General features: G+C 46.2%; 1 protein-coding gene across 1 annotated transcript in view; it reads left to right on the top strand.

Annotated features, from left to right (window-relative positions):
• The window catches only part of EEFSEC (eukaryotic elongation factor, selenocysteine-tRNA specific), a 243,194-nt gene that overhangs the window by 65,421 nt on the left and 152,438 nt on the right, over positions 1-25,335 (top strand). The window contains exon 2 of the mRNA XM_063114567.1: positions 22,604-22,811. Within this exon, the coding sequence (XP_062970637.1) occupies positions 22,604-22,811 (208 nt within the window). The remainder of the gene's footprint in view (positions 1-22,603; positions 22,812-25,335) is intronic.

Here is a 25,335-nt window from a genome sequence, read left to right as displayed (position 1 = left end):
AGTAATAGTGATAATAATAGCAAACTCTCAATTAGCACCTTCCTATTACCCTCATCTTACAGATAAGGAAACTGAAGGGCAGAGATGGGGAGTAACTTAACAAAGTCACTGACTTTATAGGTGGTTGAGCTGAGATCTGAACCCAGATGTTCTGGCTCCAGAGTGTGCTCTCAAGCAAAGGCTGTGAGTTCTTTTCGGTGATTTTCTCTGCAGTTGGATGAATTGGACACATTACATCTCTAGATGTGGAACTGGCAATCACAGTGATTTCTCCCACTTATTGAGTCCTGTGTTATGGTGTTTATGTGGCTGTTGCAATGTACAGTACTGTCACTGATGCCAAAGTCCCAACAGATGCAAGGAACATGAAACGTCCTTACTGTCAGATGATGGGGCTTCTCAGAGACAGTCACAGGAAACTGGAGATAACACAACATATTCTTAGATAGAAATGTGGCTGACCAGGTTCTCCACCCCCCCTGGGCTTGTACGACTGTGGATATTACCCTCCATGCAGTCTGATAATTCCTCCACCTGCAAGAAGTTCCCTTTGACATTCCCATAGGGATTTTTATGCTCTCCTGATCCCCACTTCTAATTTATCATTGAGGCTCTGACTGTGCCTGCCTGAAGCAGCTGGTCCAAAATAACCACAGCCTGTCCCTGAGTGTGCCCTGTGAGACTGGGCACAGAAGGGTCAGCTTCCTGGGGCCACTCGTAGTGGACCAGGCTCAGCCCACTTCCTCTGCAGTGCCTCATGTGTGTTACTGACTATGCTCATGATAGCCCTGGGGCCCCATGTGGCAAAGCTGGCAGCACCAGGGGTCAAACCCAAGCCTTCCTGACTTGGAGACTACAACGCAGTTCCAGTATACTTCCCCTTTTACCAAAGTGACTTCTGGTTACTGCCAGTGAATTGAGTTTCCATCAGTTTTTGAGGGCTGAGGATGACAGGATGGCAAGTGCCCCTCACAGGTGTGCCACCTTGCCCCTTTAGTTCACCACATTCTTTCAGACTTCTGCCTGCTGCCACTGGAAGACCTGTGTGTCAAGCATGTTGAATGCTGGAGGACGTTAATAAACATCAAGAGAAGGGGAAATATGCAGCTAGGTTCAGAAGCAAGAAAGGAGGATTGTTCAGAGCTGGCCTGAAAAGGAAGTCAGATTCACAGCAGTGACTAGGATTAGAAGTTGGTTGGTTCACAGGGGTATCCAGACTGGAGATGTGAGGGTCACCTCATAAATTAAGAAAAAGGTCTAGGAATGTTCTCTTCCAGCAGATCAAGGTTAAATTACTACCTTGGGAGATGAGCTGAGAAAGAACTCCTCTTACCCCGGAGAGGACAGAGTTCCTGAGATTGCATGCATCCAAATGCTGGGCACATTTCTGTGTCATTGGTGCTTATGAAACCCTGAGCCAAGTAATGAATGTAAAAACTGTTGACACCTGTGGGCTGGCCCCTGCAGCCCTTGATCACCCCACAGAGGCACCTCCGAAGTCACACACATGTGGGACTCCCCCACAGAAAACAACTCTTGCTGAGGATGAGTTTACAGACAAGATTACGAGGCATACAAGGACAATTGCCACCACAAGAAAGAGAATCTATAGACACAAGTAGGAAAATTTATATCCTAGGAACTAGAAACTATAAAAAAATCTGGAAGAGACTTAAAAATAAGAATGTTTGAAATGTAAATGAAGGAATAGAGACCATAGCAAGATTAGGACATTATAAAAAAAGAATAGGTAAATTTGAAAAAGAACCAAACATTCTGAATATTAAAAATATAGCCATTGACATGTACTTTCAGATTAATTAACTCATTAAAGCTTCATGAGAGTTAGTGCAGGTAGTTTTATTCTGCATGTGTTATTTTTTTAAAGTCTTTTTTTTTTCTGACTGTAAAAGTAATTCATGGGTATTGAAAAATCTGGAAATGGAGGAAAGTATAAGGAAGAAATAAGAATAATGTATGAGCCTATCACTCAGGATAATTGTTAATATTTTGACATTTTTTTCCTAGTGGAGATTCTACTAGATATAAAATTTTAGACCCTGATTTTAAAAAATTTTGGAACCATGAGACTTGTTTTATATCATATTAAATATTCTTTGAAAACATTTAATGGCTGCATAATGTTCCATTATCTTCCTCTACCATGCTTTGTTTACCCATTGTGTACAATATTAACCTACTCTAAGAACAGTATGAAGAGATTTGTTTGCCATTCAGATTATTCTTTAGAGCAGATTACCACAAATGAGATGGCCTGATTCATGGGTGAGGACTAACATTTCTTAGGGGAAGGAGGGGACAGGGATATGTGAACATTTTTTAGCCTTATTATATGATAAAGAATTTGTCTGGTCTTTGCCCTGGGTTCCTGGGATAGATTTCTAAAACCCTTGGAATTTCCTGAGTGATAGAAGTGTCTCTGTTGTTCATGGTGAGCCCTTGGTCTATACCTGAGATTATGCTAAGGAAATGACTCAGGATGGGGGCTGGTCATGCCTGAAAGACCAACCATGTGATTAGAGGGTTGGGGCTTTGGGCCATGTAATACCAGCCTAACTTCCTGATCTTTGGGGAGGGGAGCAGGGTTGGATATTGAGTTCAGTCTCATGGCCAGTAATCTAATCAATCATATCTATGTAGTGAAACCCCAATAAAAACTCTGGACACTGATGATTGGGGAGCTTCCTGATTGGTGAACACATTGATGTGGCCAGAGGGTGATGTGCCCTGACTCCACAGGGAAAAGGCATGGAAGCTCTGCATCAAGGACCCTCCCAGGCCTTGCCTCATGTATCTCTTCATTTGGCTGGTCCTGATGTGTATCCTTATAATAAAACTGGAATCCTAAGTATAGCACTTAGATTAGTTCTAATACATTAGCTAACATGAAGAGGACGTGGGAATCCCCTGGATTTGCAGCCACCTGATCAAGAGTGAGGGTGGCCTGGGGACCCTTAAATTTGTGGCTGGTGTCTGAAGTGAAAGCAGTCTTGTTGGGGACCTTACCCTTAAACTTGCGGAGTCTGACCCTAACTCCCTTACTCCCTAGAGTTAGTATCAGAATTGAATTACAGTACACAACTGGTGTTATATGTTACCAATTACACTCTAAAGTTTATGTACAAAATTATAGTTTTATTAGCAGACTGAAAGAGTGAAAGGTTAAGTGACCTTAACTTCTCTCGACCTCAATATGCTCATCTATGAAGTGGAATATTTAATTACAACAACAATGCGTTGTCTCTAATCTTAATGATATAGTCTGGATATGTTTGTCCCCCCAAAGCTCATGTTGAAATCTGATCCCCAGTGCAGCAGTGTTGGAAGGTGTTTGGGTCATGGGCGTGGATCTCTCATGAACAGATTAATGCCCTCACTTGGCAGGATGGAGAGGGTGGTGAGTGAGTTCTTGCTCTGTTGGTTCCTGTGAAAGCTGGTTGCTTAAAGGAGCCTGGCACCTCCCCTCCCTTTCTCTCTTGCTTCCTCTTGCCGTGTGATCTCTGCACACTTGCTGGCTGCCCTGCCATTTTCTGCTATGAATAGAAGCAGCCTGAGGCCTGCACCAAATGCATCTGTCCCAGAATCATGAGCCAAATAAACCTCTGTTTTTTATAAATTACCCAATCTCAGGTATTGTTATAGCACCACAAAAATGAACTAATACACCTCAAAAAGTGATTAGACCAGTGCCTGGCCCATAGAAAGCAATCATGAAATGTCAGTGTGCATGTGTGTGTGTGTGTGCATGTGTGTGTGCAACCATTGAGGAAAAATCAGAAGATACAGCTAAGAAAAAAGAGAAAGAAGAAATCATTTGAAACAGCATCAGAGACATCAAAATAGGATTATATTTTGTATTTTGAAAACCTTATTGTTTTAATAGGTCAGTTTATCCCTTTTACATTTATTGTTATACATCTGGTCTTTTGTCATCATGTTCTATTTTAAAAATACATTTTCTATGCTTCCTAGCTCTATACTTTTTTTCTGTTATTTTCTATCTTCTCTCTCTTACTCTTTTAATTTGTATAGGTCTACAGTTTTTTGTTTTTGCCTTAGAGCTAATAATGGTTATACCAATGTTTACTTTTAGATTGGTAATAAACCTGCTTAAACCTAGATTTCTCAAGCTGCTGACTTGAGGAATGAAACTGCACTCTGTGATGCCCTCCTCTCCTGTTTTTGGTTGTTCTGCTCTAGGGTTTTTTTTTTCTCAGTTTTAGAGAAGACATTTTTGTAGTATATATCTCTTCTCTCAAGAATGATAATAAATGCAATTGGTATATAAGAGCATGTAACTTTAATGGACGAATAACTGTCACAGTGCTCTAGACTTAGTTCTATATTTACGTGGTCTCCATGCCAGCCCGGCACTTTTCATGTGTGCTTTTGCATCCCTGCCTTCTTCCTTGGACACATCTGTTCATTCTCAGATCTGTCTTCAAGGAGGTTTTTGTTTGTTTTAATGAAAAATCTCAAACACTCCCAAGGCAGAGAAGCTGCACACACCTGTCAGGCAGATTTAACAGTACTGGGTTTTGCCTTTCTTGTTTCACCTGTCCTCCCCCCTTTTTTTGCTGAAATATTTTAAAACAAATTCACAAGATCTCAAATCATTTCACCCGTGACTACTTATGTGTATGTCTCTGCAAAATAGACATTTTCTTGCAAAAGTCAGTGTTGTAAATAATAATATTGATAATAATTCCTTGATATATAGTACTGTATCCACATTCAGAATTTTCTCAATTTTCTTGAAAAATGTCCTTCAAATATGGTTACCCTGCCCCCTCCACAGAAAGATGTAAGAACACATGTATCCCAGGTTCTTGACGTCAGCAGGGAGCCCAAGGCTCAGAGGAGATAATTGGCTTTGTTGGGTCAGACAGCAGTGCTGGGATTTGAATCCACACCTCCCCTAGTGAGCTCTGTATCTTCTGCACTACGCCTGGCTGCCTGGGCTTGCTTTCCATGAGTAGGATGAAGCAATTAACTTCAGCCTAAAGCTTCGTCCCACACATGTAGGGGCTGAGGCTAGGAGAGGTGGACAGGAAAATGCGTGCTGCCCCAAGAAGCCTCCTACCAGCACAGAGCAGCTCCGCTCTAGAAGACAGAGCTGGACGCCACGGTGAGGTAGGTCCAGCCCAGCCGTGGGCCAGTGTGGGTCTTCTTTGGTCTGCTGTCTATTCCTGGGAACTTCTTCTGGGGCAGGGGCAGGGGCAAGACCCCCTAAAATGAGGATAAATGGCTACAGAAATCTGAAGGGTTATGGAGGACTGTGGCCTTAGGGATCTTAGCTCTGCCATGCACTCCCTGTGTGTTTGGGGTCTGTGAATTGACCTCTCCAACTGAGTTTCCACCTTTGGAAAATGGAACTGCAGTGCTTCTCCTGCAGGATTGTGTAAAGATTATGTGAACCCAGAGCATTTGTGCATGGTGGTTTATAAATGCAAGCTAATGTCATTCCTCTCTGCCAGGGAGGAGGACAGAGCACTGAGGTCAGGAGTCAACACCAGCCAACCCTTCATCTCTCCTTCCCCCACAGCCCCCTGGCCTCAAGACCTCACTGCATCCCTTCCCTGTCTCCCATGGTCCAGGTGGCCGGGTGTCCAGCCTTTACAGGGCAAGGCTTTGGAGCTGAGAAGATACTTGCTCTGAGTACCTGCAGGCTTTGGAGAGAAGAAGGGAAGGATACAGTTGAGCACTTGCTCAGTGTCCTGTTGTCACTCCTCATGTGGTCTAATTTGATGCCACCTTGCTGGGCTCAGAGTGGGAGGTGCCTCATTTTCTTTCAGTGTTATAGATTATTTCTGGCTTCAAATCAAGAGACTTGATTCATCAGTGCAAGAGATTGGCAGAAAATTGTTCCAACTCTCGGGTTATGTAGCCAGCAGTGTGCTGAGAACACAAAGGAAACATTTGTGGTCCTTTTAGAGTGACTGGAAGTAAACATTTATTTCACCTTGAAGGAAATGAGGCTTTCAGGGAGAGGCCTAGGGCCCAGGAGCTTGACAGCCCATGCAGTGAGCTACATAAAGAAGGCCATCAGAAGCAATTGGGTTAGAGAGGGCCTAATAAATTGTGTCCCTCACAGGGACCTGGTGTTTTCTGTTCCTTGGGTGGGCCACATGTGCTCCACTCTTAAGGAGATTGGGAACAGCTGTTCTGAGTTGCTGCCATTGAGTCATATGTGGTCCATGGGCCCGTGGTTGGCGCCTCTGGCCATTCTGTCTTTTTTAACAAAGCTTGAGGTGATTTGGCCATCTCCCCAGAGAGCCCGGGGACCTGCATGCTCAGCATCCTCTGTGCAACACAAGCAGCTGGGACTCCCGTGGCCTCCTGCTGTGTCCTCTGTGGAACGGCCTCTTTCCTTGGCTTTCTGGCCTCCTCCCCTCTGCAGTTGCTGAATTCCCCTCTTCTGAGCTTGCTTTGCAGAAACTTCTCATCTTACTTTTACGTTCTTCATGTGTTGATATTGTCTTTGTGTGCGTGTGACTTCCCCAGCAGACTGTGAGCTCTTTGAGGGCAGGGACTGGGTTAGATTTGTCTTTGAAGCTTGGGACCCAGCCCAGGGGACAGCCGTACAGATGTACGGAGTGGATCTTGTACAGAACCAAACTTTTATTTCAGTGCCTAAGGCCAGTCTGGTGCCTGGGTAGCTGGTTTATAGGTATCATGTGGCATCTTGGAAAATTAATAGTGGGGAAGGAGAGCCCCCCACGGTGGGATGCTTGCCTGTGACCTCAGCCTGGACTGCCTGTCATCTCCTCCGGGGGCCTCCCTGTCCCCGGGCTGTCTTGGATTGCATCCTGTCACTTTGGTTGCTTGCTCGGGGCTCTTGGGACACAGAGGGCTCCACAGGCTGCTTTACAGTGAAACGTGTTCCTGCTGCTCCTTCTGAAATGCAACCTGCCATGCCTTCTTCAGCCCCATCATCTCTGTCCAGAAAAGCATCTGATTGTGTCTTGAACTCATTTACATTGCTTGCTTTAATGGCCTCACTTGGCAGCTGAGGCCATATGCTAATTCCAGCCTTTTCAAGAAGGAATTCTGCTGATTTTACACTTTTGATGGTAGGTTCTGCCTCCTCTTCTTTTTGTCTCCTGCTCTCACGGTCAACAGTTCCTTAAGTCCCTCTGTCAAGCTCCGTGGCCCTGCGTCTTCAGGACGCTTCACTCAGTGATGCTCTTGAGGGCCTGAGTCAGGGCCCTGAACACCACCCCTTGCCTTCCAGCATCCTCAGCTTGGGGTTAGTCAACCATGTCCTGCCTTGGTTTCTCTGCTTCAGAGGAGAGGCCCTCTGTGCCCTCAGGACCCATTTTTACAAGAGTGTGTTTATGTCTGAGGCCGCAGTGACAACTGTTGTTGTCTGGGAACCACCGAGTGAGAGTCGGTGAGAGTGGCGCTGCCTCAGGTGTCTTGTGAGGATGGGCCCTGCTCCGTGGAGGGGAGGGCAGGGGCCTGGGGCTGGGGAGCTATTAAGTCTGGGTCCAAGTCCTGTCTCTGCCTTCATCAGCAGTGTGACCTTGGATGACATTTCTTTACTGCTCTGAATCTCACTTTCTTTATCTGTAAAGTAGAATGTGAGGACCCATCCACCCCCTCATTCCGATTGCTTGTGGTAGGGGTCTTCTCCAAGTGGACACAGCCCTTGGTAGCCCTGGACCCTCTCTCTACAGGTCCTGGGATTACCTGACTTTCATGGTATGATCCTGTCCTTGGCACGGCCATTTGAATTGCTCGACTTTTCTCCCCTATTTTCTGTTTCTAAACAAGCATCTACACATTTCTGAAGTGTTTCTAGGATTTCACTGCCGAGGAATAGAGAAGAACTAATTCATTGCTAATGGAAGGACCTTCTACGTAGTTCAGAAGGTCTGCTTCTCTCTGGCCTTTCAGCTCTCTCCATTCACTCCATAAATAGTTGTTGAGCACTTGCTCTGTGCTGCTGGGTGTGAGGGTTCTGTGGGAAAAAGGATCCCAGGTCCTCGTGCCGGTGGGCGAGGCTGTGGGAGCTGGGGATTCACAGAGCAGTGCTTTCTTGGGAGACCTTGATGGAGGGTCACTTCAACCAGACCAGGGAGAGCCTGGAAAATATTTGGGAGGTGACACCTAAGCTGAAGTTTGAATGCTGAGGTGCCAGGAGAAGGAACAGGGTGGGAAGAATGCCTCAAGCCCCTGTGCATGCACCCATGTCTTGAAGTGACAGAGAGCATGGCTGAGTTCAGTTGGGCTGAAGCGTGGAGTGCAAGGACATGGAGAGTGGTGGGCAGGAGACTGGGGAGGTCAGGTGGTGCAGGTGGGGGCCTACCCACATGCCCTTCTCTTTGTTACTTGTGGGAGCTCTGACCTTGCCCTCTGGTGACCCTTACTCTCTTCTCTACAGAGGATGACATAGTGCTTTTAGAAACCAGATCTCTGGGCAGAGAGTACCTGAGGTTAGTTCTATCCCTGCCACTTGCTAGCTCTTTGACCTTGTGCAAGTGATTTAACCTCTCTGCCTTGATGTGTCCATCTGCCAAATGGGGGTGTTGATAATAGTACCTACATCCTAGGACTGAATTAAATGACGTAATGCATACAAAACACCTAGAACAGTGCCTGACTCATAGAAAGCGCCACGTTAAATGTTAGCTGTGAAGTTAATGCTCATTTCTTGTGGAAAGGGTTTATAATGAAGACTTGTTGAGCATAACTTCTGTCCTAGAGGAAATTCTAGTCTGGTATCTCTGAGGTTTTCCTGCTTTGTTCATCCAGGAAAATCATTGTTTTAGGTTATTCTTGGACTTTCTACCTGCTGGGGTTATATTGAGGCTCCGTATGGAAATCTATGCTTGAAGCTGTAGGAAAAAAGCCTGCCAGAAAGAAAATAATATGTCAGACACTGGAGCTTTTACCTGCATTAACTCCTTCAATCCTAATAACAGCTCTATGAAGAAGGCACTGTTTTTATCACCCCTGTTTTTACATGGCATTATAATACTGTGACCATTATACTAGGTGTGGGGCCTCGGTCCACAGTGTCGGGGTATGTGGGGAAGCAAGTCTGAGGCTGACGCAGTACCACCTCCTCATCAGTGCTGGAAGAAGCCGAGGCCAGGGAGGGAATGTGCTCACACCTGGTGGCCCAGCTGGAGGTGTCCAGATCTGAGCCGAGGATTGTCTGATCCCCAAAGTTGCCTTGTGACACCAGAGAGCCCACTGTCTCTTTCCTCCAGGATGACCCTTCTGGCATCCCCCTTCCCCACCCCATCAAGGACAAAGTGTGGCTCACAGGAGAAAGAGGGGTTGGGCTGTCAAATCTTCCCTACCCCAGGATCTACAGACTGATTCCTGAGCACTTTTCTGACTCAAATAGATAAGGGCCAAGAAGCTGGATGTTTATTCTATTTCTTCCAACTTGCCTTTCTAGAGAAAACTCACTCCAGAGATCTCACACTAGGAAGATGCAGGCCGGCCTTGGCCCACAGACATGTTTTGCTTGGGCCATACAGTTTAAACATTTTTTTGAATTGATTGTCAACATTTAAAAATTGGCAAGTTTTGTATAATAGTCCAGATTTTTGGCTTCTCTTGAAAAATCGGAAGATCTGGCAACTCCCAGCCTACATTCCTGCCTGGCCCCAGTGGACTGAAGCTGAGGAGAGCCCATCCCCTCCACACGGGACTTCGGAGTTTCCATTCCTGGCAGTCTCACACCTTGACTTATGCCTAGCCCGCCTGCGTTGCTCAAGTGAGGTGCCCGCTGGCCCTGGAGCATTCACATTTGGAACCACTGCCCCCCACTTCTTCTGGTTTAGGACAGCCTTTGTGGGATGCTATAATTTGTGGGGAAGAATGGAAACTCAGGCCCAAGAACACTGATAGTTATCCCTTCCATGAGGAAGCACCTGCTGTGTTCCATGCCCTGGGTGAAGTTTGCAGGCACCGTCTGTGAGCCTCACACTGCCTTGTTAGTAATATGTGATCCGCATTTTATGGATGGGAGAGACTGAGGCTCAGAGAGGGAAAGGCCCTCGGACAGGTCCCCCTCAACATGCAGATAGGGGAAGCTGAAATGGAATCCAGTATGTTTCCTGCAAAGCTTGTCTCCCTCCTCATACACCCCACCCCCACTCACACGGGGCCTGCGCATCTGCAGGTATGCCTCGAAACCTAGAGATGGGAGGACTGCTGGTGAAATTTCCTCCAGAGTTCCCCTTGGGGATCCCAGGGTGCTGTCTTCAAGAAACATCCTCTTTGGTGCACTGCAGGAAGGTGGCCTGGTAGAACAAAAATGGGCCTCCAGTCAGGCAGATCCAGGGTTGGCTCCTAGCTCTACTGTGTTCCAGTTGTAGGATTGCACCATGCCCTCCCTCCTTTCTCCCTTCTTTTCTCCCGCCCCTCTCTCTTTTCTCTCCTCCCCTCACTTGCCTTCTGCCCTCACTTAGTGACCACTTGCTATGTGCCGAGCTCTGTTTCTACCTTGTGTGAGCCTCAGATTTCTCATACCTAGATGGGTTGTTGCCTGGCCCTGTGGCCAGCAAAGCTGAGGCCCTTGATAATTGGCAGCCATTATCATGAGTGATGAGGTTTTCTTGCTCATTTCACAGTGGAAATCACATTGACAGAACCTCAGAGTTACAGAGTTTTTGTAAAAAATACTTTATCATTTTCCCCAAGGCCCCTTGATATTGATAGTGGGAAGATCTGAGCACACACTGAATTGCACAGGTCTCCATAACCCTGGTCCTCCTGTTCCTGCAGATCAGGTACCTTCTCTGTTGCAAGCACTGTGCTGGGTGTATCTCATGATTTTCATTTTTCTTTTTTTTTTTTTTTTTTTTGACCGGTAAGGGAATTGCAACCCCTGGCAAGGTGTTGTCTGCACCACGCTCAGCCAGTCAGCACACCAGCCATCCCTGTATAGGATCCAAACCCACGGCTTCGGCGCTACCAGCACCGCACTCTCCCGAGTGAACCACGGGGCTGGCCCAATATCTCCTGATTTTCTAAAAGTTAGTAGTGGTTTTATTTCCATTTTATAGATGAAAAAAAGGCCCAGAGAGTTCAGGCTTTTTGTGAAAGATCACACAGCTGGTAAGTGGAGCAGGGATTCAGACTTGAGTTGACTCTCCTCAAAGTTTGTGCCTTTAACCCTCCCCTGTGGGGTCTGATCATGACCTTTCCTCGGGATCTGAGGACTCAGTGTCCAGTGACGATGTAACAAAAGATTCAGTAGTTCTATGTTCCCTGTAAAGTCCTGTTGTTCCTGATTGATCAAAAAGTCTGAATTATTCAGTACTGCTGGGAAAGCTCCTGGGTTTAATCCTGAGATTCTTAGCCGTCCTCTTGTGCCCACCCTTGACTGAGAAGTGTAAGAGACACAGTGACACGCAGGGCAGGGTGTCTTCCCTGGATGAGGTTTGTGTTTGGGTCTCAATGACTGTCAAGTTTGCTTAGGCCGTCCTAGCACAGTTTTCTTCATAATTCACATGGCCATGTCCACCTCTCACTGTTTTGTCCAGAAGGAGTTCTTGCATCCATATTTGGTGATTTGTCTCTCTGTTCCCTGCCCCCTCCCAAACCCTGCAAGATGTCTGCCAAAATCCTGTATAATTCATATCATGTCCCAAGCTGCCATAGTATATGAGGGCAGAGAATAATTTAGTTATTTTTGAATAAAGATTCTTAGCAAAAGAAAAAAAGTGTGGGGGGGAAGTTTTCATACTCACTGCATGAAATAGACAATATTTCCTGAAACAGGAGATACGAACCTCAAAGAATTTAAAATAAAACATTCATTTTATTATTTTTTTAAAGAAGGAAAACGAGAAAAAAAAAAAAAGAATAGTCAGTCTTTTTATCCTAAGTACAGATGAAATTGATTAAACCTTAAAGACTGGCCTCCGCACACCCGGTTTATTAATTGAAGAATTTCCTCTTACCCAGAATGGGAAGTTCACATTAAAATCGAGCTTGCCCTGAGTGGTAGTGACACTTGAGAACTGAACGTTTTCCACAATCCTATTTTCTCTTCTGTGCTAGAGGAAATCCTAAAATGGTTAAAAAGGGGGGAGGGGGATGAGGGGAGAGTAGAAACCATACATTTTAAGGAAACCTTCTTTCATTTCCTTGTAAAGCATGTAATCAAATTATAGTTCATAGCCCACAATTATTTTATTTCTACATTTCAAATTCCATTTTCTGCTCCTTTTCACTGCTCTGGAACAGGAGGTGTACTGTCGTGCAAAGTCAGCTAAAAAGATTACCCCAGATAGACTATGACACAGTAGCTTAAAGAAGCAAAAAGGCAAAACTCCCAGCTTAGGTTGGGGCCCTGTGCCCCATGTAGCCCGCGTGTCTGCTTCCATCAGGAAGGGGGCCGTCAGTGGCCGCCACCCCCTTTGGCTCCCTGGCCCTGAAGAGAGCTTGGAAACCTCTGCTGTTCGTGCGTGAGGCTGCCTCTGCCTCTCATCCCCTGGGAAGGGAGATGTGATGGGTGTGTGTGCTGGTGCTTTCTAAGGATGGGTTCCTCACCACCGGCACTGAGGAGACGGGAGGAGGTGGTGCCAGGCGTGCCATCGAGATTCCGGCTTAACAGGGTTGGAAGGCTAAGCCTTTCCCAGTCCTCGTGCCCTCCCTCGATTTAGTGCCAGTATGTCTTTCCCCAACTCTCACGCACCCCTTTTTAGCAGAGAGCAGGCTCCAGGCTCCCTGCTTGAGCAAGCCACGTTATCCACTTAGCATTCAATAACATATAATTATGTCATTTTGTTTTTCTTGTTTTATTTATCTTTACTGTTAATTTCTATTTATGGCAAGTTTAAGGGTGTTGCATTTATTGTCATCTAAAGTTCTTTTTAATATAATGCATTGGAGTTAAAAAAAAAAAAAGGCTTGATTTAAACACACATACAAGTAAATAATAATAGAGGATATATCCACCAGCATGGCAGAAATCATGAAGATGGTGCGTGGGTGGGGAACACTGGTTTATTTCTTACTCCCTTCCTGAAGCAGGGCCAGCTGTTTTGAAGATCTCCAGTCAGAGTGCTCTTTGATTGTGTCTCCAGTTATCCATCCACAACTTTACCAGCCCTTCTTCTGAGGAAGTTTTCTTATAGATCTACCCAAAAGCTTTCATGCTTCTGTTGAAGATCACTTACTTTCATAATTCCGTTAGGTGGGTGCACTGGTCCCAGCCTCGACCTTGAGCGTCTCTTTACCTTCCTCTTTCCTCAGCTTCTCGGTGGGTATGCAGGCTCACGGAAGCTGGGGACAGGCAGTGTTGCTTAGTAGGGACAGCAAAGGCTCTGCTGACACACAGGTCTGGGTTCAAATGCAGTACTCCAGTTTGCTAGCCCTGTGACTGTGGGCAAGGAACTTCAAATCTCTCCAAGCCTTGGTTTCTTCATCTGTAAGGTGTGTGTAATAATAAATCCTTCCTCCCTGGGCTGTTGTGAAGATTAATTAAAATAATGTGCCTGGTACATTCTTAGGTGCTCAATAAATGTTAATTCTCTTTCCTCCTTTCCCCAACTCCCTGACCTGTAGTCATTTCTCTCTCTTTTGTTTTTATTTTTAAACTTTTTATTTTGAAATAATTTCAAACATACAGAAAAGTTATAAGAATAGTACAGAGAACTCCCATATACCCATTACCTTTTAGTTATCTTTTTGTCCATCCTCACATACATTTGTATGATTTTGGTGCAGCCAAAATTAGAGATTTAGGAGTCGCTCTCTAGTCTGGCCGTGCTGACTGTGGAGCGAGAACAATTCCATGGTTTCTCCATTGGTCTTGCGGAGGAATGAGACTGCAATAACAGAATATCTTTATGACCACTGAATAGACATCCTGGGTGTCTGCTTCTATCTCTCTTCTGCCTCCTGCCCCCTTGGCTGGATTGTCTACCTTACAGGATCAAAGCCAGCCTCTTGACGAGAGTTTCCTAATGGGAGAGGGGCATACCTACAGTGGTGTCTGAGTGTGTATGCAGATACGGTGTTTAGAGATGTTGACCCCAGTGAGAAAGTTATTCTCTCTTCTGGGCTCTTTAGATCCTTCTGATTACGTTGAGGAGGCCTCTGGTTGGTGCTAAAGCTGTTACACTTAATGTTGTAAGTTTAGTGCCTTTGGCAGCAACAGCATCTGGCTAGAATGTAATAACAGCATTTTCTTTTTATTGTACTTCTTTTTTTAAATCCTTTTACTTATGGTAAATGATGCTGGTTTTCCAGTGATATAAAGCTTTACTTTTAAAAATGAATTGGTTTAGAATCATTCCTCAGTCTTTGGACTTTATCATATTTTATCCGTGTAAAAATGCTTGATTTTTGTGTTGTTGAATTTGTCTGTCTTTCCTTTTTTTCTTTTATGTTTGTGGGTTTTGTATCTTACCTAAGTATTTTTTACTTTTAGGACTATAAAATTTTTTTTTCACACTCTTTTCTGTATTTTTTTTGGTTTTATGATTTATGTTTGAAACTTTGATCCATTTAGAATTTATTTTGGTGTAATGCGTAAGGTAGAGATCCACTTTTATGTTTTTCTAGATGGTTACCGGTTGTCTCTAGGTCCCAATTACGTGGTTGTCCCATTTACAGATGTGAACCTTGATGCTCAGAGAAGGAAAGCAACTTACCCAAGATTTCACAAATGCATTCGCATCCTACCCGCTCTCCTCTCAGAGCTCTGTGGGTGCTTTGCCGAGAGTCTCCAGTGTTGATTGGTTTTTTGGCTTTTCTTCCTTTTGGCGGGGGTCCAGCGCCTCTATTAGTCTGCTGTCTTGTCCGCAGCTGTTTTTCCTTGATCTCTTACACGGACTCTCTTTGTTGTCTCCCCTGTTCCTCCACTACTGACATGGCTCCCATTGTTCTCCTCCAGAGTTTCTTTAGGTGGTGATGAATGTCTCCTTTTGCTCCCTTCTGCAGGACTGAGCCTCAGGTTGTGCTGTGTCCTGGAGGACGCTGGCAGCTTGCCTTCACACTTTGTCTGCTCTCCTTCTTCTTCTATCCTCAGGGCCTTGCCCACCTTCTCTTGGGTTGCCTCAGGGTTCCAGGAGGACTCACAAATGCAGGACTCTGGCCAAGAGGCAGCTGGCAATAGAAAAAGGAATTTCGAAGTCAGACAGCCCTTGGTTCTAGCCCTGCCTCTGCTGTTTATTATCGTATGACCAGACCTCAGATTTCTCTTTATGAAAATGGAAAGTCTCATTCTTGTGGGGTTGTAGTGAGGATCAGAGCTAATGCAGAAGTCACAGGCTCACATGCCTATTAGGAGCCAGGCTGATTGTATGAATGCTGGGGTATGAGGCAATAGAGCTGTGGGGACCAGGATAAAATTGGGAATGCACTGCTGTTCTCAAGGGGATAGTGCTTCTCTGCCATGTCAGATGCAGGTGCAGTCTTGCCACATTTGCTAGTTCATAAACATTTTTACGTGACATCTCTCAAATTGTAAATGTTAGCAGCATATTCATTTTCTTATAGGCACCATGAAGACTAAAGAATGCCTGTTCCAGAGCCCGGTGCATCGTTAAGTTGTCAGTTTGCAACCAGTGACGTGAAGTCCTGAGCCCAGGCCTTGGCTCCAATCTAGCTCTCAATCTGCAGCGGCTGTTATTTGGATTGTAGCTGCTACTTTGGGGTTTCTTATTGGTCAGGCAGTACACTGGTCCCACTGGGCACGGGATCAGCGCCACTACCACGTGTTACTTATGGTACTTGGAGTGCCTGAAACTTCTTCTCCTGGTCCACTTGTCATGTCACATCCTTTACCTAAAAAACAGGAAGGTGGGGTTTCATTGTTCATGCATCATGAGACCTGGATGACTTAGGGGATATGTCCAGTCCCTCCTGCCCAGCTTCTCTGCTCAGGTGCCTCCCTGTTGGTCTGTTGGGATTTGGCCAGGATATATATGGAGAAGCCTATCTCTGCAGGTCAGATCAAACAAAAAGGATTTCCTTTCCAGCCCATGTTGTGCTGGCCACTCTCCTCACACCTCAAGGTGTTGTCTCTGGCATCAGCATCGTCAAAGGAGGAATCACAGGCTTCAAGAGCTCAGGAGGTGTGCTCGCCTGGGCTGCACAACTGGCGAGGGGTGTGCTGCTTCTGCTCTGCCTCCCTACCTGCCTTGGGACTCCTGACAAGCCCCATTCTTCCTGCCCAAGGGCAGTACCCCTGCCCATGGCTCCTCAGCTCACATGCCCCAGATCAAAATAGACTCTGTCTCTGGGCTGTCTCCTCCATAGGTACCTGAGATTTCCAACTAGGGTGCTAGAAACCATTGTCAGGAGGAACAGAAATAGAGAGATTGTCCCCGTTTCATGGATGAGGAATGAAGCTCAGAGATGGTAAATAGCTTTATAAAAGTTCCCCATGTCTGAAGCTGTTCTTTAAAATGATTGTCTGATGAGAATAAGGGTCAGGGTCCCCGGAGCCTCCTTTGATCTCCTGGCCCCCGCTGGAGGGTCTGGGCTTGGCAGGGGCCACTAGTCTATTAGATTCAGAGTAAATCCTGCTGGCAATGAAGTGACGCTGGTGGTTGTGTAGCAGTGTAGGACAGCATGGGTTTTGGCTTCAGGTGAGGCCTTCAGAGGGCTGAGGAGAAGGGCTGCAGGGGAATGTGCACAGGTCAGACACACTGCCCTGTGCCCAGGTTGGGACTAGGCCCACAGACACTGTGGGAGCCTGGTTCCGGACCACTCCCCCTCCTCTCCTCCTCCTACCCCAGCCCCTACTCCATCTGCGACCTGAGTTCTTTGTCCACATGGTTTGCCTAGGGGCTGCCTGGACTAGTGGGGACAGCAGGCCCTGAATGCTCTACTGAAAGCAGGTGGGACCTGGACTCAGCACTGACAGCTTTAGGTACCAACTCCCATCTACTGAGGGCCCTTAGGGCTAAGTCCCTCTGATTCTCCCCCAGGCCTTTTGCAGTAGGCATCTTTGTTAGATTCTGAATTACAAATGAGGATCTCGAGGCCCCTGGTGGGGCTGTGATTGAACATCTCTATGCTTGGGGGCCAAGCCCTGCTCTTACCACTTCCTTCCATTTGTGGGCTTGGTTCCTCCTCTGCAAAATGACCCTGTTGGCTAAGACCCTTCCCTTTCCAAATCCTCTGACTGTGCTGAGGAGGACAGGTGGACATTGCTAGCGCACAGTCCCACTCCTTCCTGGTACCAGTGGGAACTTGAGAGGGAAACTCTAGGCTTGCCCTCCTTCAGGAAAATTATTCAAAGGGAAGAAAACTAAAATTTACGAAATGATTGGTGGATCCTTCTTAATGGAGCAAAACCGTTACTGCGTGTCTAAAGCCTTGACACCGCCTTCCACCCCCACTCCCACCCTCCACCCCAGCAGCATTGGAGTCTGAGCAATCCTGGGTTCTCACCCCTAGCTAGGTGGCTTGAGAGAGTTATTTAACCCGCAAGAGCCTTAGTCTTCTTACCTGTAAAATGGGGAGAGAGGCAATACACTAAATAAAGGAATACAAGCTGCAGGGCTCTGAGGGGCTGCTCTGAGGTGTGGGTCTCGGAAACCTGCTCTTCTGTCCTGGAGCAACTACAGGGGGCCTGCACATGCACACCCCCTCCCATGTAAGGAGCGGTTATTTTATTCTGGATATGAGCTCTCGCTGCTCAGGGATGCAGGGTACTGTAGAAGAGAAGAGTCAGTGGGCTGAATGCAGATCTCTGAATCCATGCTCCTTAACCTTGACTTGGTGACTTTACCTCTCCAAGCCTTTGTTTTCCTATCTGTGGTACCCACATGGGTGTGGAGATGCAGTTAAGATGAGATGAAGACCTGTAGACCACTACTGTGCATGCCACAATAGCAGCTGTAGAAGTGAACGCAGTGGGAGCAGCTAACATTGTTGAGGATTCCATATGTCCAGGCACTGTCCTGAACCCTTTACACATGTCATCTCATTTAATCTTCACTGTATCCAGTGATGCAGACACTATCATTGTCCTCATTACACAGATGAGGAAGCTGAGGCACATATATTTGATAGTAGGATATAAATTACCACTGCAGGTCTGTATCATTGATGATAATGTATTTACATTGTTCATTGAATATTTTAAAAGTCACCAGTTGAAAACAAATATTTTCTTTATTTTAAAGTTAATATTATTTCTCCTTCTTAGAACGCCCATAGCTTTTGATTCAAAAAAAGTTTGACTTTGAGGTTGCTAAAATGTTAAAAGTTTTATGTTCAGTTTCTCCATCTGAAACTTTTTTTCTGAAATTATTTTTTTTCCTTTAGTCCCAGAAGGAAAATTACATCTCACAGATAACTTATATTTTGTTAAATGCTGATCTTTGTAAATTTTTCCTTATTTTTTTATTTTTGAAATGATTAAGATATATAATCTACAGAATTGGGAATTGTAATTTTTAAAAGTACTGAGAAACTTTAACCCTGTTATGATTATTCTGCAAACCTTTCAAGGATTCTGTAGTCAGTACAACTAGATGAAAAGTTCTGATAAAGGGGGAAATATAGAGGGTCATTTGTAATCCTCAATTTTTTGTCTTGTGTTTCCCACCCACTCACTCACTCTGTCCCTCTAGTCTCAGAGTGATTTTCTACCCTGGGTTCATGGGAATTGGGAAGGACACTGTTTGATTCATTCTGTGGAAATACTGGGGATTTTGAAAAAGACAAGACGGGCCAGTTGTGTCACTTCCTGTCGTCTGATCAAAAGTTTGATGAAGAAATGAGAGTGGCTGGGAGCTGCAGCCAGGCAGCGGGGCAGTTGCCTGATGCTGACCTCTGGTTTCCAGTGCTGCCCTCATACTCTGTGTGGCCAGCCAAGTCCCTGTGACCTCTGGTCTCCTTAGAAGTCCCTGGTGCTTGCTGCACTGCAGGGGATCTGCTGGAGAGCCCAGCCTCTCCAGCAGAGCTCTGTGCTCTCTGGAACAAAGGTGGCCTGTAGATGCCAGATAAGACTGCAGATGAAATCCTGACCAGCTCTGGAGTGTTGAGGTCCCATCTGCACTTGGCTTTCTGGGTCTGTCAGTTTCATTTCCCACCCCCAGGATCCCAGCAGGCGTGAGAAGCGAGAGTAGTACATGAGTCATCCCCTCCAGCCAGCGGGGCAAGAGGAGGCAATCTTGGATAGTTGTATATACCAGTAGGAAATTGCATCTTGGAGAAAAGGAACAGATTCCCAGTAAATAAAGTGGAGGAAGTGGGGGGACTAACATTTGCTTGGTTCAGAGCAGCAAAGGTTTATGAAGCTGTGCCCAAGCTAGGTCTTGTGCTGTGAATACAGATTGAAAACCCAGGCCTTGGTTGAGTGCTGTCAGCGTAGAGTGCGGTGGGGAGGTGAGAGCTAGAAGCAAGGGAAGCTTGGGCAGTTGTTCTGGGCAGAGCAGGAGCCTGGAGCAAAGGCAAGGCTGGGAACATGAGCAGGGGGCGTGCCTTAATTGTCAGGTGGGAAGTGGAGAGCAGTGTGGGGATGTGAAGAGGGGGCTGGCATGGGGCTGGGTCCACATTGGGAAGATCAGGCCCTGTTGCGTAGTGGTTAAGAGCCTGGGCACTGGAGTTCACATCTTTTCCTACCACCTGAGTGCTGCATAACCATGGCAGTCACCTAGCTTTTCTAAAGCCCTGAGTTCCTTATCTGTAAAGCAGGGGCTAGGCAGGAAGTAGTCTTTAGGTTCTAGAGGGAACCTGGATAGTCAGAATTACTCTTGAGCAGCCCTTAAGGAGCCAATGAGGTAGAGTAGCCTTGGCTCTGCTGTCACAGCTTTGCCCGCCAGAGCTGGAGGCATGCTGGGCCAGTGCTGGGGCCATTCTGCCGTGAAGGCAGCTCTAGAGTCTTCACAGAGACTGGTACACAGGCTGGACCCCAAGGCATGCCTCCTGTTCACCTGCAGGCTTTATCCCATCCTGCCTCCAGAGCCCACCTCACAGCGCTGTGACCCATTCCCAGGTTTGCTGGTGTGGTTGGGAGGATCTGGGGTGTGGTTGGTCGCATCTTCTGGCTCGGGTAGGCTCAGTCTCACCTTGCATGAGGGAAGCACGAGCACCAAGGGGCCTCGGGGAAGGGGCAGGGAGGCCAGGAAAGGGTTTTGTGTGCCTGGCACAGGGTAAGTGTGAAGCAGCTGTTATCTAAAAAGGGGGGAGCCCCAAAGCCACACAAAGGAGTTTGGTTTTATTTAGAGGAGAGTGGGGCTCTTAGCAGGAGAACAACATGGCCAGATCTGTATTTTATTTCATTATTTATTGATTGATGTACTTAAAATTATAATTTTATTTATTCCTGGATAGATAGTACATACCCTGTTTAAAATGAAATAGAACAGAAGAATGTACGGTGGAAAATTTCTTTCCTGTCCTTGTTTTCTGTCTCCCAGCAGACACCAAGTTACTAGTTTTCTTTTGCATTCCCTCAGATGTTTTTAGGCATATAGAGGCAAAGACTTATTCATGTACAACACACACACACAGGCACACACATGTATATCTCTTCCCCTTTTAACATAAATCACCCTCTGCACACTCTTCTACCCCTGGCTTTTCTCACTCGCCCCACCTTGGAGATCATTCCATAGTATAAAGGGCTTCTTCGTACTTTTTCATGGGTATGTGGTATTCTGTTGCATAGGTATAGCATTAATTATTTATTTTTAACCTGTCCCCTACTGATGGACATTTACATGGTTGCCAACTTTAGCTACAGCAAACATGCTTCAAGGAGATTTCACATGTACATGAGCTTGGCTGGGCCAATTATGACGTGCATTTTGATAGCTCTTTCCAAATCAGCCTCCATAGAAGTGATACCAGTGTAACCCCCTGTCACCAGCAGTATATGAATTAGTATGTATTTTTAGAAAGTTCTTTTGGGGAGGCTGTTTGGAGGATGGAATTTAGAAGGTCAGGTTGGAGCTAAAGCAGCCCATTAGGAAACAGCTGACATGAGCCTGACGTGGGCTATGGGGACTGGAGCTAGAGCAGAGGTGGCTTTCAGAGAGAAGTAGGTGAGTCAGTAGATATGAGGGAGTCTATACATTGGTGAGGTTCTATAGGCCTCAATTCTTTTAAATCGTTGAATCTGTTTCAAATAATATGTCATGTGCATGGTAGATGATAGAGCAGTGTCCCCTTCTCTGTGGCCATAGCAGAGACCTGAACCCTACCACCTGGTGACTTGGCAGGGGAAATGCTGCTGCCGCTGCCACAGTGTGCACCTGGCTCTGCCCTCCAGCCCCTGGGGACCCCTGGCTGATGGGATGAGGAAGGAGAGGAGGATGGGGACAGAGGGGAATTGGGGTATGCTTAGGCCTGCCTGGAGCCAGAGTACACACTGTTTCTCCCTGGGGAGGGCAGAGGAGCTTTGGCAGGTCAGAGGTGACCAGAGGCCTCTTAGAACAGTGGGAAGAATTCTTCAGTGGAGTCAGGAGCCATTGTTTCTAGCACCCTTTGGTGCCAATTGTCTGTGAGATCTAGAGTAAGTGACCCCATGTTTCTGAGTCTCCCTTTCTTCATCTGAAACACCGGGTTAATGGAGATTAAGTGAGCTGACGTAGTGCACATAGTCCTGCCAACAAAAAGAAAAAGTCCTCTCTCCTTGTTTTCCCTTGTCCCCAGCAGTGGGACTGGATCGTCAGAATCACAGAGCACTCCTCCTCTGCCTTACTGATGATCATCATTTGGTCCTGTAATACCACCATGGGGCATTCTTGTAAACTGAAAATGTAATCACCATTCATTTCAGTGGGGGAAAATGTCTGTCTATTCCTGCATTCCCCAAATTACACCATTTTGGGTTGTTGAAATGACTCCAAATCCCATTAGAAAAGGCATGTACACTTCACTGGCTAACATTAGTGTTCTCAACATGACTTACGGCTATTTGCCTTCATTGACTTCTTTGTAATCTGTCCACCTGCTATTGCTCAGCTCAGGTGTGCTGCTCATTAAGGTGATGCTCACAGCCAGGCATACGTGTACACACACACACATGCACACACATACACAGTACTCAGTGTTTATGAACCTGAAGCTTAGATGCTCCTAACCTCCCGGAAAGACCAGGAACCTCCTAAGCAGAAGTCAGTAGATACAGCTGATCTATGCACAAGATGATCATAAGTAAACCACAGTACTGGGAGGAGTAGATACGCGCTCCCTCTTCCCCACTCCTTTTTCAGTCTGTCTTTCCTCTTTCTTAGCAAGGGCAACTATCTAGGCATTTGCCAAGTCTTCCACAAAACATGAGTTTTTCCTGCTGAGACATTTCTCCCTATGTCAAATGGTATGAAAGTGATGGGATTGGTGCAGTAGGACATGGGTTTTGGTGTCAGATGAGCCTACACCTAAACCCAGCCCTGCTGTGTATTAGCTGTGCAGCCCTGGACAAGCTCTCTGTGTCTTGTGGACCTCAGTTTCCTCATCTCTCAGGTGGTCTGAGGTTTCAGTGAGGTCATGCACAGGGCTGGAGCCAGGAGTCATGTGGTCACCATTCATTCTACTTTGCCCACTTTTACACCAGTGCTCTGCCTGACCTGTGACATCACACAGCTTCCTGCAGGGCTCGCCACCTGTGTTCCCTTTCTAACCTTGTCTTCTCTTATCCCAGGGGCCCAGATCATTGATCTGATGATGCTGGTCATCGATGTGACCAAGGGGATGCAGACCCAGTCAGCGGAATGCCTTGTGATTGGCCAGATTGCCTGCCAGAAGCTGGTCGTGGTGCTGAACAAAATAGACCTCTTAGCCGAAGGGAAGAGACAGGCAGCAATTGATAAAATGACCAAGAAAATGCAGAAGACCCTAGAGAACACCAAGTAGGTTTGCTAATGAGAGAAATGTTATATGAGAATGCTTTTGGGCACACTTCATTTTATTAATATGGATTGGACAAGCAGGTGTCAGCCTCTGGTCCCAGTAAGTGGGATCTCACCTGGCACTTGTTTGCATCAAGGGCTGCATTAAGTCGGGTAAAAGGCTAAGATGCTGTTAAAGGAGGTGAAAAAAAGGGCTGGCTGGTTAGCTCGGTTGGTTAGAGCATGGAGTTAACCCCAGCGTCCGGGGTTTGATCCCTGTACGGGCCAGCTGTACCCCCCCAACCCCCGCCAAAGAGATCAAAAAATATAGGAGCATAAAGAAACTGGAAGTTAATTTTCAGGTAACATCCTAGTGTGTAGTACAGGTTGGAGGGTGGGTCTGCTCTGAGCGGTGTCCCGAAACCCAGGCTGCCTCCAAATTGTTGCTCCTCCATGGTAGGGTGTGCCCTTGTCTGTGTGGCTGAAGCACAGGCACTTATGTGTGTCAGCTGACAGGAAGGGGAGAAGCTCAGGGACTGTCTGTGTCTAGCATGTGAGGCCTGGACCCAGAGGGCACAGACCCTTTTCCACTTGGACTGTCTTGGTGAGGACTTAGTCCTGCTCACTTATGTTGGCCATACCTTGGTGCAAGAGAGGCTAGGAAGTGTGTTTTGCTGCCATCTGTGTCTCAACACTTGAAATGAACTTTGGTGGACAACTGGTTGTTTCTGTCACAGAGGCTTGTAAAATTGATTGGATGGTGTCTCAGTTCATTTTCTGTTGCTTATAATAGAATACCTGAAACTGGATAATTTATAAAGAAACAGAATTTATTACAGTTCTGGAGGCTGAGAAGTCCAAGGTCAAGGGGCACATCTGGTGAGGGCCTTCCTGCTGGTGGGACTCTCTACAGGGTCCTGAGACAGCGCAGGGCATCACATGGCAAGAGGGCAAGAGTGTTCATGTGCTAGCTCAGGTATTCCTTCCTCTTCTCATAAACCAACAGCAGTTCCATTCCTATGATAACCAATTAATCCATTAACCCATTAATCCAAGAATGGATTAGTTCATTCAAGAATGGATCCAGTCATTTCCCAAAGGCCCTACCTCTCAACACTGCCACACTGGGGGTTAAGCTTCAACATGAGTTTAGAGGGATATTCAAACCATAGCAGATGGGCAGACAGACAGATGTTGCGGCTGGAGGCCAGACAAGCAAATGCCAAATCACAAAGGACCTTTGTATCATTTCAAGGCAAGTAGTTTACAATTCTATCTTGTAAAAAGTAGGAAATTGTTACAGAATTTTGGGCAGGGGAGTGACTGGATGAGGTTTCCCATCAGGAGATCACGGGTTGCAGGTGGAGGGCTGGCTTGGCCAGGAAGACCCAGGAGGCAGCGGGGGCTGTGGGGGAGGAGGAAGAAGATGCAGTGGCGCAGGCTGCCGGGCTGTGGGGTTTTCCCAGGGAGAGAGGTATGGCTCCAGTTGAGGCAGTGCACAGAGGGAGGAGGTGATCAGGGGAGATCTCTAACAGGAGAATCAGCAGGCCTTGTCAAGCAATCGGCTCTGATGACAGTCAAGGGGGCAGAAAGGTGGCAGTGCTGTGGGGCAAGGTGGGAGTATGGGAGGCATATGGGTACTATGGGACAGAAAGCCACCTGGTTGCTCAGGCAGCCCCAGGGACGACTAATTCTATTGTGGTTGAGAAAGTGAGAAAATGTCCTTGTTGAGCATGTAGTGTTGATAAACCTCGTTGTTTTATCAATTTCTCTCCTCCTCTCTGGGCCAGTCCCTTTTGATCAATACTACATAGCGGTCACCAGGAAACAGTGATGCTTCCTCTTTGCTATGCAGCCCCAGACAATATCCTGCTTCGTCTGCCTCTCCTTCTCCTGCTTGTGGAGGGCAAGCAAGTAGAGAGTGTTTTGTTTCCCTGTCATAAAGACTGATGTGCCTTCCCGTTTATGATTTTTTTCAGATCCAACACCTGCAGCTCTTCCTCAGAATTCTCAAGTTGGTTAAATTAAAGCTCCAACCCTGTGAATGGGCCAAATATGTCATAAAAGATTTCTTAACGCTGCCTTTTGTTAGCAAAATTCATCAATCCGATAAAATCGACACATTTAGATAAGTGTTGCATAAGAATTCAGACTTTGTTATTCCCAGTGGAAGTGGATATGAGACTGTAAAAAGGAAGATAAAAAATTATATCTTCTTTTTAGTGAGTTATTTTGATCTCCCTGCCACTTTATTTACTTGTCAGAAAGGGGAGAACAGGTCTTTTGGACTCCTGCATAAAAACCCAGTACAATGTCAGTATCATTTACTACATAGACAGTACTTTCTGGAAGGGACTTAGGGTACTTTTAAGGGTAAATTAATATTAACAATTTTGATTAAATGTGAGGAAAATTCTCACTTTCATGTTTAAATTTCTATTCCTCTTTTAATTTATTGGTTGAAGGTCAAATTATGGACTTTATCACACACCCAGAGGAAATTGTCCATCTGATGGGTTTTTGAAGTCCCTCCTGTCCTCATCTA

The sequence above is a fragment of the Cynocephalus volans genome, chromosome 11 (assembly GCF_027409185.1).
Source record: "Cynocephalus volans isolate mCynVol1 chromosome 11, mCynVol1.pri, whole genome shotgun sequence".
NCBI lineage: Eukaryota > Metazoa > Chordata > Mammalia > Dermoptera > Cynocephalidae > Cynocephalus > Cynocephalus volans.
Note: the sequence above shows the minus strand (reverse complement) of the source record. Positions and strands in the feature narration are given on the sequence as shown.